The 19,753-nt window shown below is 37.6% G+C and overlaps 1 protein-coding gene across 2 annotated transcripts in view; it reads left to right on the forward strand.

Annotated features, from left to right (window-relative positions):
• drd2a (dopamine receptor D2a) overlaps positions 1–17,994 on the forward strand; it is a 47,576-nt gene extending 29,582 nt beyond the window's left edge. Inside the window, exons 3-8 of one of the 2 annotated variants that reach the window (XM_019367121.2) lie at positions 5,961–6,070; positions 12,355–12,491; positions 13,898–14,106; positions 15,039–15,125; positions 15,354–15,741; positions 16,256–17,994. In XM_019367121.2, coding sequence (XP_019222666.1) covers positions 5,961–6,070; positions 12,355–12,491; positions 13,898–14,106; positions 15,039–15,125; positions 15,354–15,741; positions 16,256–16,452 — 1,128 coding nt within the window. In that variant the 3' untranslated portion in view covers positions 16,453–17,994. 2 annotated transcript variants of the gene reach the window in all.
• The last annotated feature ends 1,759 nt before the right edge of the window (positions 17,995–19,753 follow it).

A 19,753-nucleotide genomic window follows, 5' to 3' on the forward strand; every position in this document is an offset into this window, starting at 1 on the left:
CTACTAATGTGAGATGGGATAAAGTGAGATGCTAGTAGTTGGTCTGCTGGAAATCCTTACAAATAGGAAATTATTTGGAACTGCTGCACAGTTCACGTCATTTTGAGGTAAACACCAGACAGTTTCATAATCTCTGGATTTGCGTGTTGAGTGAAGATGGCCTTATATGTTCAGAGCTCACAACGGAGGAATTTAGGCAGAGATTTGTTAGTTATTCACCTCATGTTCTTCATAACATCTTTCTTCCATCACGGACACTATCTGAAATTAGGCTTAGTTTCAGATGATTAAGACAAACAAACTTCATGACAATATTTTGACAATATTGTGTTTGTTTTGTTTTTTTGCTGAACTCGGGGAGGCCTTTCTTCAAGTCACATCTTTCCTTTTCGTTCCTGTTTTTCTGTATTCATGTGTAGGCACTGGATTTCTTTATAATGCCACTGACTGTGGTCATCATGTAACTCGTGTATTAACTCGTGTTAAGGATGTAACAGCATGAACTACAGCGGGAACATAGTCACAGAGTGTGGGCAGGTTATTCAACTTGCCCTTTATTATTAAATACTAAATTTGCATTAATTAGTGCAGGTTTCGCTTTCTGCCTAGTGTGACTGATTTAGAAAGCGTACAGAGGGAACATTTTGCATAACTAGAAGTTGAGAGTTAGTTTAAAGTAAGGGTGAATAAAAGGTGTACATTGTAGAATATTTGCTTTCAAGGTGCTGCCTCATATGTCGTTATAGCATCCACACAGCAGGTAGATGTTTGAAAAACTACTGCAAACCAAATGGCTCATAAATGTAATCAGTGGAGAATTCATCATGCCAAGAACTAAACCTGTTAGTCTATTACCTTGGAGTGCATAATTGGCGATCAGCTGCAGTGACCTGGTCAGAGCCATGAATTTAATGAAGGCTATGAACAGTGTTGCACAAAAACTGCAGGAATAAACACCTGCCTTACCTGCGGAGGCAGCTAATGCTGTAGTTTAAATCCTGTTTAAGGCTTTGTAAAGAATATGCTGTCAGGCTCCGTGGCTGACATGTGTACAGAATTTCAATTTGGAAACCAGAGGAAGTTGGTAGAGTAGAGTGATGGCTCCTGTTGTATTTGCTTCTTTTGAAATTTTCAGGGAAAAATCCCATCTGACTGATGAGTGACATAACCCCATTTTTGTAGTAAAGCTCTACATGTGTACATTACAGGGTCAAATTTCCATTTTTACCAATATGATTATTTATTCATGTATGTATTTATTGGGTATTTGCCTATCTACTTACACTATATTGCCAAAAGTTTTCCCTCGCCTGCCTTCACTCACATGTGAACTAGAATGTCATCCTATTCTTATTCTTTATGGTTAAAATGACGTCTGCCCATCCTTTGCAGACTTAACAGTGTCAACTCTCCTGCGAAGGCTTTCCACTCTTCTAGAAGCATATTTGTGAGGTCAGACACTGTTGTTGGACGAGAAGGCCTTGCTTGCAGTGTCTGCTCTAATTTATCCCAAAGGCGTTATATCAGGTTGAGGTCAGGACTGTGTAGGCCAGTCAAGTTCTTCCACACCAAACTCGCTCATCCATGTTTTTATGGTCCTTTCCTTTCTTTGTGCACTGGTGCGCAGTCATGTTGGAACTTGAAGGGGCCACCCTGAAAATGTTTCCACAAAGTTGGGAACATGAAATTGTGCCAAATGTCTTGGTATGCTGAAGATTAAAGTGTTCCTTCCACTAGAACTAAGGGGCCGAGCACGACTGAAAACCAACCCCACACCACACCAACAAACTTTTACTTGGCACAGTGCCGTGAAACAGGTACCATTCTCCTGACAACTTCCAAACCCAGACTCCTCCATCAGATTGCCAGACGGGGAAGCATGATTCATCGCTCAAGATAACATGTCTCCATTGCCCTAGAGTCCAGTTTTAACCCAACTGCATCAGATGCTGTATCGCTTTTCATAATGTGGATAAAGCTGCTCTGATAAGCCCCTTGAGGAGACTGTTGTTGTGATTTAGTGCTATATAAATAAATTTTAATTGAGGTAATCTGAAAGCCACATGAAGTTTGGAGATCTGTGGCTACTGATTCTGCAGAAATTTGATGATCTCTGCACACTTTGCACCTCAGCATCTACTGACCATGCTCTGTGATTTTAGGTGGCCTAGGGTTAGGGTTAGGGGTTAGACGCGCGACTGGCGCGTTTTCGCGACGCAAATCTGCTTCTGAATTTTCGCGGGACCCCCAGTCACGCGTCATCGTGCTTCTTCATTGACTTTACATGTAAACCTGACGCTCTGGTCGCGTCTATCACATTCGGTGTGAACACACCGTTATGGCCTAACACTTCATGGCTGAGTTGCTGCTGTTGTTGTCATAATACCAATAACAATTGACTTATATTTAGTTGTGAGGAAATTTCAAGACTGGACTTGTTGCACAGGTGGCATCCTATCACATTACTACGTTGGAATTTACTGAGCTGCTGAGGGCGACACATTCATTTGCAAATGTTTGTAGAAGCAGTCTGCATGCCTAGGTGCTTGATTTAATACAACAGTGATCATTAAAGTGATCCAAACACCTGAATTCAGTTATTTGGACAGGCAAGAGAATCCTTTTGGAAATATTGTGATTTCCTTTAATGTACCACACTCATCAGCCACTTTTTAAGGTAAAGAAGTTCAGCTGCTTGTAAATGGAAATAATCTAATCAGCCATCACATGGGAGCAACTCAATGCATTTAGGGAAGTAGACATGGTCAATACAACCTGCTGGATGCCAAACTGAGCATCAGAATGGGAAAGAAAGCAATTTAAATGATTTTGAATGTGGCATGTTTGTTGGTAAAACTCTAAACATTTGTATCAGGACATAATAAACAATTGTCTTGTTCTTATAGAATTCAAATGAGGTGAACACAAACTTAGATGAATTGCAACACATGACATATAAGACTGTTTCATTATTTTTTTATCTAAAAACTAAGCCAAAATGCAGAACCACGTTGTGAAAAACTAAGTACGCTCCATGATTCTGTAGCTTGTAGCAGCAATAATTTGCAGTAATCAAATTTTCTGTATGACTTTAGTCTCAGTCTGTCACATGATGCAGGAGGAATTTCAGCCCTCTCTTATTTACAGTGTTGTTTCAGTTCAATGAAGTTTGCAGGTATTTGTTTATGCACGGGTTTCAGTCGGGTTGAGTTTTGGACTTTGACTCGGCCATTGTAACATCCTTTTTTACTAATTCTATTGCAGACTTGCCGCTGTGCTTGGAATCATTGTCCTGTTGCATGACAAGATTTTGGCAAAGCTTTAACTCTCTGACTGATAGTCTTATATTTGGCTGTACAATGCTTTAATATACAGAGGAGATCATAGTCAACTCAATGACTGCAAAGTCCCTGGATCCTGTAGCTGCAAAACAAGCCCAAATCACCCTCCATCACTGTGCTTGACACCTGGTATGAGGTGTTTGCGCTGATGTGTTCATGCTGCGTTTTCACCAAATGTGATGCTGTGTATTACAGCCAGATTTATAGCCAGATATCTCCACTTTGCTGTTGCCTGCCCAAAGGACACTGTTCCAGAAGTCTTGTAGCTCAAAACCTGATCTTATGAATCTTACAATAATAATCAAGCTGCTTTGAAAGGCAGACAGCACAAGTCAAAACATGCACAAACAGTGTTAATTGTAGTAAAGGTGGGAAGAAAAGCATTACACTGCTGTTCAAAGACATGCAGCACTTCTGTCAGTAAAACACAGATACTGATGCTCCACCCTGCTGAGCAAAAATAGCATTTCTAAAAGAATACATTTTCCTTCTTTTTAGTTATAAAACACTAATAAAACATTAAAAAAAATTAATAAAACAGCACATTATTTTGACTGTCAAAGGAATGACTCATTTAAATCCAAATCATCTGATCCTTTCTCCAGTTGACATGCTTCAGAATTCATTTGCCAGACTAGCTAATGATGTATCTCAAATAACATCCTTATTTCTACTTTTCCCCAGCATTGTAGATTGAAATCAAATGCAACAGCCTTCTAAATTATATGCATAATATGAATTATAGATGAAGATTCACACAAAAAAAATGAGCTTGGCAAATCAAAATGACACTGCAGTATTACAAGAAAACCCATTATGGGAATGGAAAGTTCTGCAAACAATCTACTAATTTGCAAACAAAGATGCAGTCAATTAATTTCAATAATGAAGTGAAGTGCAGGATTTAAGGAGAAAGGCTGCTTTGTTACAAATAAACCCATCATTAAAATTCAATAATATAACAGCACTGTTGTGTGTTGCTGATGGACAACATTAGTAAACTTGTCATATTTTTTATCCTTTTACTGCCTACATTTTTCATTTGTTGCTGGAAGCATAATGCCATTGGGTTAATCATCCCATTCCCATTCTCATGAATGAAATATTTCAGAACGTGCTGAGGGAATATCTTCAAATTTGGCACAAATGGACTCAGAATTAACTGATTTGAATAAATTGCACAAAATAAAGACCTCATACCCAAATGTTTTCAAGTGAAGCACTTATAATGACAAAAATCTACATAAATATTTCACAGCATAAAATGATGATGTGCCATAATTAAAGTCATCTTCACTTTAACAGAAAAATGCAAACGGTGGGATAACTCAGAAGGACAGATCGATGTTTCCTGACAGGGGATCACGCCAGTTTTGGGACACATCCATTTATTATGACTGTCTTGTAAAAAGCTGTTTAATATCCACAAAAGGTGTTTCGCGACATAGACTGAACAGACCTCTGTTGCAGCCACAAGGACATGAAATGGCTTTCAGCTCTTGTGGGCCTTTTAAATTTTAACACTAAAATTTGTTCGGAGCTCCAGCGCTGCTCAGGACGGGAAATTGTACGGGTGTGTTGGAGTAGCTTTGACTGAAAAATAAAAGTCAAGTACAAGGAGCAAAATGATGATAGCAAAGAGAGAAACAGTCAAAATGAAAGCAGACTATCGTAGTGGTGCTCAGCCACAGTGAAGAGAAATGTCAAGAGTTAAAGGTTGGAAAATTGTGGAAAAGAGAAGAGAGGAGAGGTGAAATCAGTTTTCAGAGCAACAGACCACTGGGTATAACGGCCTTGTAGACACCAGCAAAAACGTACAGCTCTTTAATGGTGGGAGCTTAATTTTATGAAGACACATCCTCAGGACAAGGATTAATCAGCCAGGCAGGAGTTGCCCCTGAACAAACACATCTCCCTTACCCTTGATAGAGTTGTGGGAGGAAGCAGGCAGGCTTCAGTGTCAGACAAGGCGGGCGGCTTCAGACCTGTCACAACATCACTGATGTTGGTTTCATCATGAGCTTAGATCATACAGCTGAGAGCAACGGTGGCATGAATTCAAACAGGTTTCGATCGCGTCTCTGATCAAACGCTTCCTCGAGCTAAAGAGCAGGATACATGGTAAAGAATACTTGTCTTGCTAAGGAGGATGTCTATATGTTTTCAAAGCCTTTACTTCTTACCACTGTCAGTGGAGAGATAAGATAATCTGTCAAATTTCAACAAGTCACTTGTAAAATTCCTCATAAAAAAAGAAACTGACACATTATTTGGATTTGGATCTCTTGCAAAATGTTTATGACAGCGTTATATTTCCTGCAAGAAATCTCTTCATGTGATAGAACGGATGCTTTTTTATACTTACTCATTCATAATTCATTTCAATGTCATCCATTCTTTCCTCTTATGTTTCAGTTTTGTTCCTTTGCCTCTCTCTTTTTGTTGCCAAGTTTGAAATGAAATGGGAAATTATGCAAGAAGGCTTTAGTGTCAGGTTTGCTTTTTATTGCTGAACGCAAACACATTATTTCTGCCAAGAAGCTTCCATTGCTAGCATATTGACTTTTCTCGGTTGACTCTGGCAGTAAACTGTCATTTGTTGATGTTTTCCTCTTCTAGGTGGTGGGAGAGTGGCGCTTTAGCAAGATCCACTGTGACATCTTTGTCACTCTGGATGTGATGATGTGTACAGCCAGCATCCTCAATCTCTGTGCCATCAGCATTGATCGGTGAGTTTGCCATCTCACACATTGTTTAGTCCTGCCTGTTATGATTCCAGCATGGATTTCCGATGGAAATCTTTACCCGTTGAATAATATGAAACAGAGAACTGGTGTCTTTTAACTGCATGACCATCAATGCACACACAGCTATTAACAAGTTTCTGTTTATCTGCCATCCTGATTACCAGCCACCAGATGTTCAGGACACAAACACGTATGCACATCAATATGGCATATTGATGCAATTTTGGAACTAAAATGAGTGCATTATCCAAGGACCACCTGTAAGACAGGTGCAGTGGAGGGTGAAATCTAATAGCATATTTGTGGGTGCCTGCACACTGTCAGCAGCAACTTTTTCATAGACACATGCCAGGGATAAAAAATAGATGAACTTTAGCAAAATGTTTAACTACCAGGTACAAATCACTGAAAAGGATTTAATCCATCCATCCATCCATCCATCTTCATCCGCTTTATCCGAGGCTGGGTCGCGGGGGCAGCAGCCTAAGCAGAGAAGCCCAGACCTCCCTCTCCCCAGCCACCTCCTCCAGCTTATCCGGGGGAACACCAAGGCGTTCCCAGGCCAGCCGAGAGATATAATCTCTCCAGCGTGTCCTGGGTCTGCCCCAGGGCCTCCTCCCGGTGGGACCTCACCCAGGAGGCGCCCAGGAGGCATCCTTGTCAGATGCCCGAACCACCTCAACTGGCTCCTTTCGATGTGGAGGAGCAGCGGCTCTACTCTGAGCCCCTCCCGGATGGCCGAACTTCTCACCCTATCTCTAAGGGAGAGGCCAGCCACCCTTCGGAGGAAGCTCATTTCTGCCGCTTGTATCCGCGATCTCGTTCTTTCGTTTAATCTTGAGTAATTAATTCCTAATGGAATATGTAAAAATAAATAAATTTTTAAATATAAATATACACGAAATTAAAAGAAGAGTTTTAATTAATTAAGTCTTAATTTAAGAACAAATAAATAAATAAATAAATATTTGCTGAGCCCAATTTCTCAAATAAATATTGTTGGAAATAAAGATCTTAATGCCAAGTGCGTCATATTTAATACATATAGATTTTTGTGTGGTTTGGGGATTTCTGCATAATCTGGTTTTTAATCCTGAAAAACCCAAATAAATTACACAATGCATTTTTAAGCATTTTTTAATGCCAGATGTAGCAAATTAAAATATATCTAACTGTAATTTAATCAGTTTTTTAACAAGATTTGTTAGATGGTTCAATAAGCTCAATAAATGGTTCAGAAAATGTGAATTTCCTGGCAGCTATTATATAGTTCATGCTTTAAAGGGTTAAGTCAGTGTGATGACTTATCAGCTAGTGTTTTAGCTTAGTTGATAAGCGTTGAGTAAACACCAAACACCATTTACAAAAAAGTTGTGAAATCGCAACGGGCAAGGCTGAGAATCAACACTGGCAGTGCAATAAAACAGGAATCATCCTGTCATAAAAATTCCTGCATGGGCTCAGGAACACTTCCGCATAATATTGTCTGTAAGAAAAAGTTGTATAATCCAAGTTTCATGATCCATAAATGCTGTATCTTCTGTGCTCATTTAAAATGGACTGAAGCAAAGAGGGAAACGGTTCTGTGGTCAGACAAATCGAAATTTCTCGTATTTTTTGGAAAATATGAATGCCACATCATCCACACTACAGGAGAGGGAGAGAGACCATGCTTGTTGTTAAGCCTGCATCGCTGATGGCATAGGGGTGCATTAGTGCATGTAGAAATGGCTGATTGCAGGTGTAGAAAGGCACCATCAGTGCAACATATAGAGAAAAATAGACGTCACTTTTTCAGGGAAGGCCTTTCATATTTTTGTAGGACAGTGTTAAAAAGCATGCCGCTAATATTACAACAGCATGGCTTTGTAATGTAAGAGTCCGAGTGCTGAAACAGCCTGTCAGCAGACCAGACCTTTCACCAACTGAAAACATTTGGCACATCATGAAACAAAAAATAGGACAAAGAAGTCCAGCAGCGGCTCCCCTCAGTTCCCAGACATTTACAGACTGTTGTTAAATGAATAGAGGACACTAAATTGTGGTAAACATGGCCCTGTAACAACTTTTTAGAGAAGTGCTTCTGCCATAAAATAAAAATTAACCTTTTTTGGTTTTAAAATCATGAAACTTTCTCATTTTGTTGCCTTTTTCTATGATCTGTTGTGAATGGAATATGGGTGGAAATAGGTTTGTGTACACTATGTTATAATAAGTCTAAGTGGTTCCATTAAGATATAATAATGACACACTAAAATGTCAAAATTCTAGAATAAAGATAAACTTTATATATAACCAATTTTTACTATACTTATTGCATAACTTTTATTATTTAAAAAAACATATACATTAAATGCAAATTTGTTTTCTGTCTTTCCTTTAAAGTTGTCATCCTGAATCATTAGTCATTTGTTTTTTTATGCAATTTACACACGGCATATTTTCTGCGTGAGAGTGGAGACAAAGCAAACAATCTACATAGTCATTTAGACTGCAGAGCTTGCTGGCTTTTCAACCAAACTACCTGCAAAAATCCTTGAAATAATCCAAGAGCGGAGGACTTTGACTGTGGTTTAGTACTAAACTTGTAGCAAACAGTCAGGTTTATAGAGCGTATTTGCTGAAAAAGGGTTTTGCTGCAGCAGAGACCACAAAGAGATAATAACACTAGTGGAAAACTAAAAGAGTGAGCTGAGAAATGTTCCACAGACCTGAGTCATATTTGAAGGTTTCTTTAGTAGAGGTGGCAACTGCATTTACACAGCAGCTTAATAATGGCATTCGATACATTAATAAAAAGTGTAATTGAAAAATAACAGTGAATAATATCACTTTAGATTACTTACAGTATCTCAATTAAAGTAGATTACAAACATCTAAAATTACACTGTAAAACTGTGGCTATCAGTATTAAAGCTATGAGATATAATTGTGTAAATCTAAATGCTAAATGATGTATTAAAAGCAAGAAAGTTTCAATGAGTATAGGTTATTAAGCATTCATTTTACATAATTCTCTCATATATGGATGCAGTTTAACATAGTCTGTAATGACTAAATTACAATACAGATGATGCTTATGTGGAATAAAAATCTTATCAATATGAATATGAATCTCAAGGTAAGATGGTGCCATGATTTTTGCAAATATCCTAAATAAGTGTCAGTAGTAAAACAAAGTTTGAGTTTTTATGTTACTCACATCAATTGTCCTCCTGTAAAGATGATCAAAATACCAAAGAGCCTCTCAAATGCAAAAAGGGTGTAAAAGTAAGATTTAGAAGAAACTATTAAATAAAACAAAAAGCTCCGTTTTGAATATTAAACTGAGCTAGAGGTTTTCTTTTCCTCGTAATTCAGATTTCTGATTGCATATTACATAGTATGTGTTACAAACAGCATATGCATGAATATTATTTAACAGCAACATATAATAATGATAGAATAAAGAATTAATACAGATTATTTTAACAGAAGTCAAAATAGCTTAAATGTAGCATCTCGGTGTTATATTTTACTAGCATCGGTTTTTAACTAGCTGCCCAGAGACAGTCTTTCTGAACGCCCATGAACGTACACTGTAGTTTAATTCATTGTTTAAATATTGATCGAAACTGCTTAAAATCAATAGTCTCTGTTTAATTCAAAATAACAGTGCAAGAACACTGCTTCTTGTCTTGTCAGTAAACCTGAATTCTTTAAAAACTAAATTCTCTCATTTTGTTGTGTGATTTTAAAAAAACTCTCTTTAACGATATATATATATTTACCACATTTTTCCATCCATCCATCTATTCTCTTCCATGTTCATTTAATTTAATTTAATTCTGTCACGATTAATTTAAAGATACGCTAAAGGAGCATATCCAGTGACAATGATTTATTTCACAGTTTTAAAGAAGTGACCTGCATCCACAGCAAAATTAAATGGGTTCTTCTTTTGCCAGTGTTACACCTTTCCGCCTATGGTCCTATAATTACACTTGGTAGAAATCGCATAGTCTTGCTGACTAGCAAACAAACACAATAATCTCATAACTCCACATGGACTTTCACCTTAGTAGAGTAATAAATATTCACCCTGGTCACACATGGACACATTTTCAGCTCTTATTGAAGTGAATGAATTAGAATACAGATGACTTGCATGTGGGGAAAATCTTATTAATCTGAATAATATGAACGTAGATCGTTGTTTTTGTATGTAAATGAATGTTACAAGCACACTAGAGAGGAATCTCATCTGAATTTACATTTAGATATCAGTGATATGCCCCTTGCTTGTTTGCTGCATATTTGTGAATACCAAATACGTGAATGACAGAATCAAGAATCACTTCACCTGGCTTTGGCACAGTTAAGGATCCACTCACATGATGGCGATTTATTTGCATAGATTCATATAACAGTCACAGATAAATGTGTTTCCTTTTATTACTTCAGCAGCTCTAGGCAGCACAGTAATTTCTACATCAAAGGATTGCTTCCTGCTGTGCTAACTTTGTTCTTATTCTCTAATGTGGAGCAAATTGGGGTGTGATGAAATTATGGGGTCTATTTCTGTGTGCAAATGTAAGTATTCACTCTTGTTAGAAGGATGACTAGATTAATTGCAATTGGAGTTGGGGCGCCCTCCAACAATGGCCAATCAATTTAACCACTCACTTCCTCTTTAGAAGCAGAAGACTAATGGGACTAAGACAAAACTGCTTATGTGTAGGAGGTAATACGAATATACGCGTGGACTCCAATCTCCAATTATGCTCGCCAAAAAGCAGGCGGTTTTATGGTTGAAAACACTTCTCTGTAATAATGCTCTCAGTGAGTCATAATATGCAATAGAATAAATTAATTTAGCGTTATTTGAATGTGTTTATATACAGCACGTTGCTCCAATTACTGTGAGAAAAACTAATGTCTGTTTACATAAATGGTTTACATAATTACATAAAACTACAGCTCCTCAGAACAATCTTATTAATGTAATATGAAGCACATGACAAAAAAAAGATTGGAAGAAAACATGCATCCCATGTCTCCAGGTGTTTGAGCTGCTTTACCTTAGCGCAGGTGCTTATTTAGTGGGTGCATATTTTGCTACAGATTGATAGTGTCTCACAAGTTTTCAGACCATTGACCTGATGCACACTGGTCCTACTTTTGTGTGTAAGTACAATGACAAGCTTGAAGTGACAGGTCTTTTGTGTGCAGGCTGTGTGGGTTGCTGCGAGGCTGCCACTGGCACAAAAAGCCAAAGAGCTTGATTAATACTAAGTGAGCTATTAATCAAGGGTGTGGTGGTTATTACATGTTCACTGAGTGAGTCATATCGCCGTACTCAATGTTCTGAAGCAATTGTGCTAACTACACTGATGAATGCCATCGACAGCTCAAAATAGGGGGAAAAAACACTTAAAATGGTTATTATTGTTTGAATGATTCATGTCATGTATGCCAACAATGTTATAGAACTGTCTGACGCTTATTACACTTCAACTTCTTTGCAACCACCTTCCTAACCTGTGCTCTCCACCAGCCACCAAAGAATTGTAAGGTAATGTTACAAAAATCCCCTATGAGCAAGCAGTTGGCTTCTTGCTCATAGGAGGAAAAAGTAACTTTTACTGGAAGAAATCTCTGCCAATATCATCTTAAACATTAGATTGGTAGTCAGTAACCACTGATTTCCTTTCACAAAGACACTCAGTCATATGATTAAAGGCTTTTCCAAGCTGACTTTCTGAGTAAAGCACTTCAAAACCAAAGAGTGCAAAAAAAAAATCAATGAATGAGAAAGCTGGGCATTTCCTGGTGATTACTGCAAGCTCACTAATAAGGTCAACTAATGTATCAGGGTTAAATGATAAGGCCTTTTCCTGCAAGAGACTGGGGTAAAAACAGCCTTCCTAGTAGTATCTCATTTTATGGGAACTGCAGCTTACAGCACCTGTTTCCACAGGCCAGTCCATTTTGGAAAAGGATCTGATTAAAAATGACAGGCAGCATTTCTTGCTTCACCCTTTTCTGGCTTCATGCTCTCTGTTGTGCTTTGAGCTAAAATTTCAACTGATGGAGAAAGAGAACTGGAAAAAGAAGTGGTGTGATGATTTAATGAAAAAAATAGAATAAACTGAAATTTTATTAAAAGCATATGTGTGTATATAAATTCTTCACACCTGCTTTACTCAGTATGTATCACTATAAAAATGTGCCATGTTTTTCACCAGTTATAACTATGACAACTATGTTTCCTTTACCCCATACAGCTACACTGCAGTTGCAATGCCAATGCTGTACAATACCCGCTACAGTTCCAGGAGACGGGTCACGGTGATGATCTCTGTGGTTTGGGTACTGTCTTTCGCCATATCCTGTCCCCTGTTGTTTGGCCTAAATAACACAGGTAAGAGAGAGAACAATACACACATGATCTTCAGTCTGTGAATCAGAAATGTTTTTTTGATGGTGCAAGACAGAGTGATAGTAAAGGTAACAGACTTTTGCCATTGCACTTAAGTGTCAGCACCCAGTTACAGCTACAATACTGCCCTGTAAATTTTCTATGGAGCTATTTGTGCCGGTAAAGAACTCCTTCATACCCGTGTGTATCTACTTTTAGTGAGCCTTTGGCCTTTAGGTTGGTTATTCCAAGGAACAGGGGCTTAAAGGAGGATTACTAGTAAAGCACTTTTGATTAAGTGCTTTTTGCGAGGCGCCACCTTGTTGTTGACCAACTCCAATGGCCTGTCACTTTGAAGCTCCACTCATCCCTTTGAGTCCTTCATTTAATGCTGGTTCAGCTCAGACTCAAACCCTGAGAAATAAACACTGACTGCAGATCGAGTCGGTATATTTGGTAGAAAGCATGAAAGAAGGAATTACAAAAAAACAAAATAAGCAGCTCAGCTTATATTTAAATGCTAACACAGCTTTGTGTGCCTGTGTATTTAACTGTGAACAAGATCACTGCTAACCATCTAAATTGCAGTTCATGTATTCATATCTCGGGGTTCAGTGACTCAACACTTCAATAAAACATGTCCCTAGCAATTTAGTAAGTGACTTCTGTGAAGTTTAGCAGTTCAAAAGACATTTAAAAATGGAGAAAAATGAAGCAGCAGATAGCCAGACTTCTAGCCCAGAGTGTTAACTGAGCTTTTAAAACACTGGATCCTACATTTCTCTGATAGCAACTACTGAAGATCTCTTGCATCTGTCTTGAACCTTGTTAAGGAAAGATAATTCTATGTGTAAAATTGGTGAAGTCCTCCTTAAACAGACTACTTTCTATAGCCTTTCTTTATAATTTTTGGTTTTGGTTTGTCCAAAAAGCTGGAAATACAAGCCCAAAGAACCATCGCCTCAGTTTCTAAACTAGTTTGAAGGGAATTTAAAAAATGAGGGCAAATTCATCTAGTAAATTATTAAAATCTAAACTTAACAAACAACCGTTGCAGAGTCTAAAACTGGGGTGATATGATCTCTGCATTTGGCTCCACAGCTATAAGGCAGTCCACATGGGCAGTGAGAAGTGGGAGTACAGTTAATGTGAGTGGAGGTGGGATAGAACGAGTGCTGTGTAAATAACCTCCAAGTGAGGGGAATGTAGAAGTGGTGACATTTTTAGATCTACTTGCAATCAAAAAGCAATTATTGGTTCTAGCAAATCTAAGTTTCCAGATTTTTCTGGTTTAACAGACTTTTAAAAGTGGAAGTAAAATAAGATTAAACACACACATGCACAAAAACAGCAAGTCTTGGGAGAAAGAGAACACGCAGTCTTAATTCACGTTGTGCTTATCTCCACAGCTACTCGTGATGAGTCTCTCTGTGTGATCGCCAATCCAGCCTTTGTGGTGTACTCTTCCATTGTGTCCTTTTATGTACCCTTCATCATCACTCTGCTCGTTTATGTCCAAATTTATGTGGTCCTGAGGAAGCGCAGAAAACGCGTCAACACAAAACCAAAGCAGCGTGTCTCTCAGGCTGCTGACCCTGATGTGGCCACCTCACTAAAGGTGAGCTGCTATAGCTGGCTTGTGTTTTTATGGCTTCAGTATGAAATTGGAATTCATTTGCACATTTATTTTACCAAAGCTCCTTTATCTTTCTGTACTGTCGTAATATTTAAACTAAAACACATCATAAAAGACATCATTTGCTGTTTGATTTTGTTTGTTCCTTTAGAAAACTGCAATAATTTTTTTTTTTCAGTCCAGCTATTCTTGTTGGTTTTACAAGCAGACATTGTATTACAGAGCGACACATTATTAAAATAAAAACACAGATTACGATTGATTTTCTTTGAATAGATAATGGATTAAAATAAGGGGTTGAATTAAGCAAGACTCTGTTAGAAAAGGCATTTTACCTGTTTTAGTTTTTAGCACCTTACATGAAAACAAGATATTTAATATCAGGTTTAATCCAGGACACAAATTTGAATCTTAAATGGCACATTTCACTATAAAAATGTGACATGCAACACTAATTGTGACGGTCCTCAAATGACCTTTTGCTTTTCTGGGTATTGACTTTCCTGTCATAGCACAACTTATTGATGTCTGTACAGAAAGTACGATCCAGTGCAGTACATTACTCATGTTTATGCATGGCTTCGTGCTGTGGTTTTGGTCAATATATGGCAGCATATTGACAGATAGCTATAATCTTTGTGGAGTAACGGAGCATAATCTTTCACTTCTTGTCTTAATTATCAAATTAAGGTTGGTGAAATTATTTCACACAACAATATATTACATGGTCACATTGATGGATTGGGTTTTCAGCGGGTATAGAAGCTGCAGATCAGAGTGCTGCTAAACAGCCTTTTCCGTGCATTTGACCGTGTAGGAAGCGGGACCTGTTCCTCCATGCTTAGACGGCCCTTTTTGTCAGTTGCTTTGACATTGTACTCTCTCCTTGCCTGACACAGCTGTTTTCATTTCAGGATAAGTGCACTCATCCAGAGGATGTGAGGCTGTGCACCATGATTGTTAAAACTAATGGGAGTTTTCCTGTCAACAAGAAGAAAGTGGTGTGTATTCATTTTTGTTCTTTTGTTTTTATGCTTTTCCCTAAAAGTTTAATTGATGGAAAAAAAAAAAAAAGGTTTTGCCTGCAGAGATTTCAAAAGATGTCACCTTGAAGTTTTACCCATCTGCTAGAATAAATGTAATTTTAAAATTCAAAGTTAAATAAAGAAAAGTTTTATACTCATTACCCCCTATCCGAACCAACCTTTACTAAATTTGTCTTCATTCAGATATTTATCAAAGATGTGGTGAATGAGGGAGAAGATCTGGAGCTGGATGAGCTGAATAACAGTCGAAGCAGTGTGAAGCAGAAACAGCAGATACAATGTGCTCTTGGAGACACTCCAGCCACGAGCCATCAGCTATTGATGCCCAACAAGGCCAGCGCTAGCCCCATCTCGACACCCCCTACGCCCCACAAGGAGGGCCAGAAAGCAGAAAAGAACGGTGATCCTGCCAGTGAGACCTTGGGCAATCCGGCACCCATCGTAGCCAAAGCCTTCCAGACACAGGCCTTACCTAATGGCAAGACTCAGACTTCTGTGAAAACCATGAGCAAGAGAAAGATCTCCCAGCAAAAGGAAAAGAAGGCTACCCAGATGTTAGCCATCGTCCTTGGTAAGTTAGTCCCCTTATTGTTATTATTATTTTTCATTCATTTGATTTTTTTAAAAAGTCATAAAAATGAATACAATGTCAATTAAAAGCAGTTGTATGTGATTCTGCACATCAAAGATGAAGTGACACTGGAAAATTAAACATTTTTAGAACCAAATGTTATCTTTGAACATGCAAGAAGCATTCACAGCACAAAACCACTGGGGAAGCTAACAAATCCATTTTTGTTCTAATTTACCTCAAGTTATTTTTGCAATGTGCATATCTTTTTTTTTCCACTGCTCTATCATATGTATTTGGCTGTCTTTACGTTTGTTTTTGTTTTCATTTCAATCAATCTTTTCAGTAGGACCTAAAAAAAGAGTTTGAAAAAAAAGTCAGACAGTGATGCAACAAAAAGAAATTGTTCTGATACTTTAGAATCCAACTCCTCAGTAGGGCCACCCATATTTGGGCTTTATTTCCTCATTCTCTGTGTCTTATTCTAATACCTAATTTTTTTTCCTTTCCTCAGGTGTATTCATTATATGCTGGCTGCCGTTTTTCATCACACATATCTTGAACACCCACTGCACCAAATGCAAGGTTCCTGCCGAGATGTATAACGCTTTCACCTGGCTGGGCTATGTGAATAGCGCTGTAAATCCCATCATATACACCACCTTTAATGTTGAGTTCAGAAAGGCATTCATTAAGATCTTGCACTGCTGAGTTGCAACATCACTTATCTGATCAGACTGAAGGAGAAGTGATGAATGAAAGCATATCCTGTGGCAAATACCTCATCCTCTTAAGGAAAATACACCACATGGGGAAACTGCGATCTGCTCATTTAAAGTTACGGAGTTAAGTGACTGAAAAAAAAAGAAAAAAAGAACTGGCTTTGTCTTCTTGAAAGGCGTCTTGGATCTATATGTTAAATTTCGTGTGGAGTCCCGTTCTCCAAATCACTGAATGTAAAACAAGAAATGTCTGTAACGATGACCCGTTTTATGGAGAGAGAAAAAAAATGACATTGTTCTCTGACATCATTGTGCTTGTCATGTAAGGAGCCATCTGTGTATACCACACACATGCAAACTGCTATTTATTGTATGTGTACTTTATGTTCTAATCATAGATGTTTTCTGCAAATCTTAAAGATATCGAGTCAGTGTTCATTGCAGTGTTAAAATTGAAAACAATTCACTGATTAGATTCACTGATTGTCTGAAAGACACGGTATAATTTACTTGCTGTATGATGCGGCCATGCCAATATCTGCATTTTAGCAATTTTATAAATAAATATCTATTATAATTACTAATGCTATTATTATTATTATTTGCTGTACATAGTTTTTCTTAATACATTTATTGTGATTATATGGCTGCAATAGAAATGTGATGCATGCTACACTGCTCCTCTACTTGAAATGCATGTTTAACAATAAATTGCAAAAGATCTCCAATAAATGAAGTTAAGATACCGTGTGAAGTGCCACATGAATATCACCGCTCACTGTGTGTATACGAATACACTCATAACTGACTGGTCATTATTCAAAAGCTTCTCTGTTATTCCTAGGACTGGTCTGCAGTTTGAGTACTGTTGTTTACTGGAAGCAACACCAAGCTCTGCTCCAGAGGAGTTGTTCCATTAAAACTAATGACTAGTATGTGGACTTTGCAGCTTCCAGGTATAATCATGTGGATATGTGCAACCCAACCCCTGAAGCCACTCCCTGGAGCCTTTGCTGAGCAAGAATGGGGTGAAACTGAAATAATAGCTACTGCAATACATCTATACAACTGATACAACTACAGTGTTTGGAGTGATGATCTCATTTTATATTTACAGTAAATACGCACACACAGAGGTACCAGACTGACTCGATATGTGCCACTGTTTGGATAGCCTCAGTCCTGATGAACAGGTGGGAAAAGGGTGTTCACGTCTGAAGATGAGATCAAAATGAAGCGTAAACAACACTCCAGCTTATTCTTTAGTAATGAACACTGACTGAATTCACTGTGTGTTATTCTTTTCATTGTTGTTATTCATGTTTAGTTATTTAAAACACAATTTTGAGTCAGTTTGATGCTTCTGTGCATCTGCTACAGATCTCGTTTTTGAATATTTCTTTTTCTTTAAAGGGCACGCTGTGTTACGAGTCATTGGGAAACTGAATATTTGTGGGCACCATGGTTTGCCACTAAACCATGGTATCTATGTGTGACAAACTGACAAGTGGAAATAAATATTTGAAATAAAGTTTTGTGTGTTATGGAAAAGAGTAAGAATACAGTGTCAATGGATAGATATCACCATGTCTGGGTCAAGAGGGGGATGACATAATTCCTTTGTTGTTGCTGTGAAATGCACTCTTTACTCTCATGAGTAGCTGACATCATTTATACTTTCATTCAAGCTCAACATCAGTCTTCGTGATGGCCAAATATGGTTGAGCATTGCATCATTTCAGGATAAACAAAAAGAATAACAAGGGGTTGAGCAAGAAACAACATATTAAAGTATTTCTACCGCTGTTAGCAATCCCCAAGTCTGACTAAGGCAACCGGATGAAAAATAGTTGCTTTTCAAGGTAATTCATCACCTGTGTTGAGTGCTGCAGTTGCAGTCTGAATACTCGATGCTCTGGAAATGCAGCTTTCACCTTTTTTTTGTCGTCATGTCATCTCAGAAGACCAAAACCTTCCTTAAAATATATCTGAGCAGCTACAGTGTTGAAAGCAGCGTTAGTAAAAGTGATTATTCATGCTTGATTTTATTCTGAGGAGTTGACATTTAACTGCAGATTGTGCTGGCTTTACATCAATAAACTGGGAGTTCAAATGATACCTATACACCATAAAGTATCCAAAATCAATGTCTTAAAGAAGAGCCAGGGAAGTTATGTATCTTAGTGTATCTTAGCCCTATAAAGGGAAACAGATGAGAGCAATTTATAACACCAGCAAAAACCAAAATTGTGAAACTGAGTTCTATTTCTATAGGAGTTTGAATATTGAGACGACTGTTTCTTTACTAATAAGATCTAAGAACTTTCCAAAAGAGCAAACTATATATATATATATATATATATGTATATATATATATATATATATATATATATATGATATATATATTTCCAAAATGATAAAAGTCCTATATCATAAAAATATAATTTGAGATGGAAACTGTAAAAAAAACTGTAAAAAAAAATATGAAACCCCAAGCTAGTAAAAACTTCCTTCACTTGGCGCTGGCAAAAATGGATAACAAATAAGCAAGCAACTTAACACCAACTTAACACCAAAGTCACTCAGCTGTAGAGCAGCAATTCACATTCATGTTCTGCAAGGTAAAATATTATAATTATTATTATTATTATTAGTAGTAGTAGTATTGAATTCGCCCTTTAAGCACTTCCAAGGCCGCATGGTTAACTTTGGTTTTTTAATGTAAATGAAAAATTCTTATATGAGGCAATCATTTATATTGATCATATGCCCACAGAACAAAGCCATAAGGCAAATGTTTTGCTGGAAGTTGGTTAGAAACCGTGGAAACATTTAAGATAAATTTAAAACCTGTAAAAAAGGGCTTGTGGTGGTTAGCTTTACTTTTTGCCTTCTGTGCTTCTCTGCAAACTAAACTCAGCTCACTCTCTATTAATTTTGTCTTTTGCAAAGATAATGTAATTAATGTTATTATATTTCATAACTGCAGTCCTTAGTATTCACTCAGCAGTACTCACATTTTATTCATTAGCTTATCAAACCCCACAGTCACAACAAACAGAATTAAAACTGTGATTGCTGCATTACAAAAGAGCAGAATCAGTAAGGAGGCTGTTATGTCAGTTTCGGTGAATACCTTCATTCAGCAGCTGACTTATGTGAAATAGATGGTGACACAACTTAATGGACTTGTGCAATCTATAGGGATTTGAATTTTATTTGCCCCTTGAGCAACGTTGGTATAGAAGGGCTGTGACTTATGACATAGGCTTGGTGTGTGTGTGTGTGTG

Source organism: Oreochromis niloticus, linkage group LG14, assembly GCF_001858045.2.
Source record: "Oreochromis niloticus isolate F11D_XX linkage group LG14, O_niloticus_UMD_NMBU, whole genome shotgun sequence".
Taxonomy (NCBI): Eukaryota; Metazoa; Chordata; class Actinopteri; order Cichliformes; family Cichlidae; genus Oreochromis; species Oreochromis niloticus.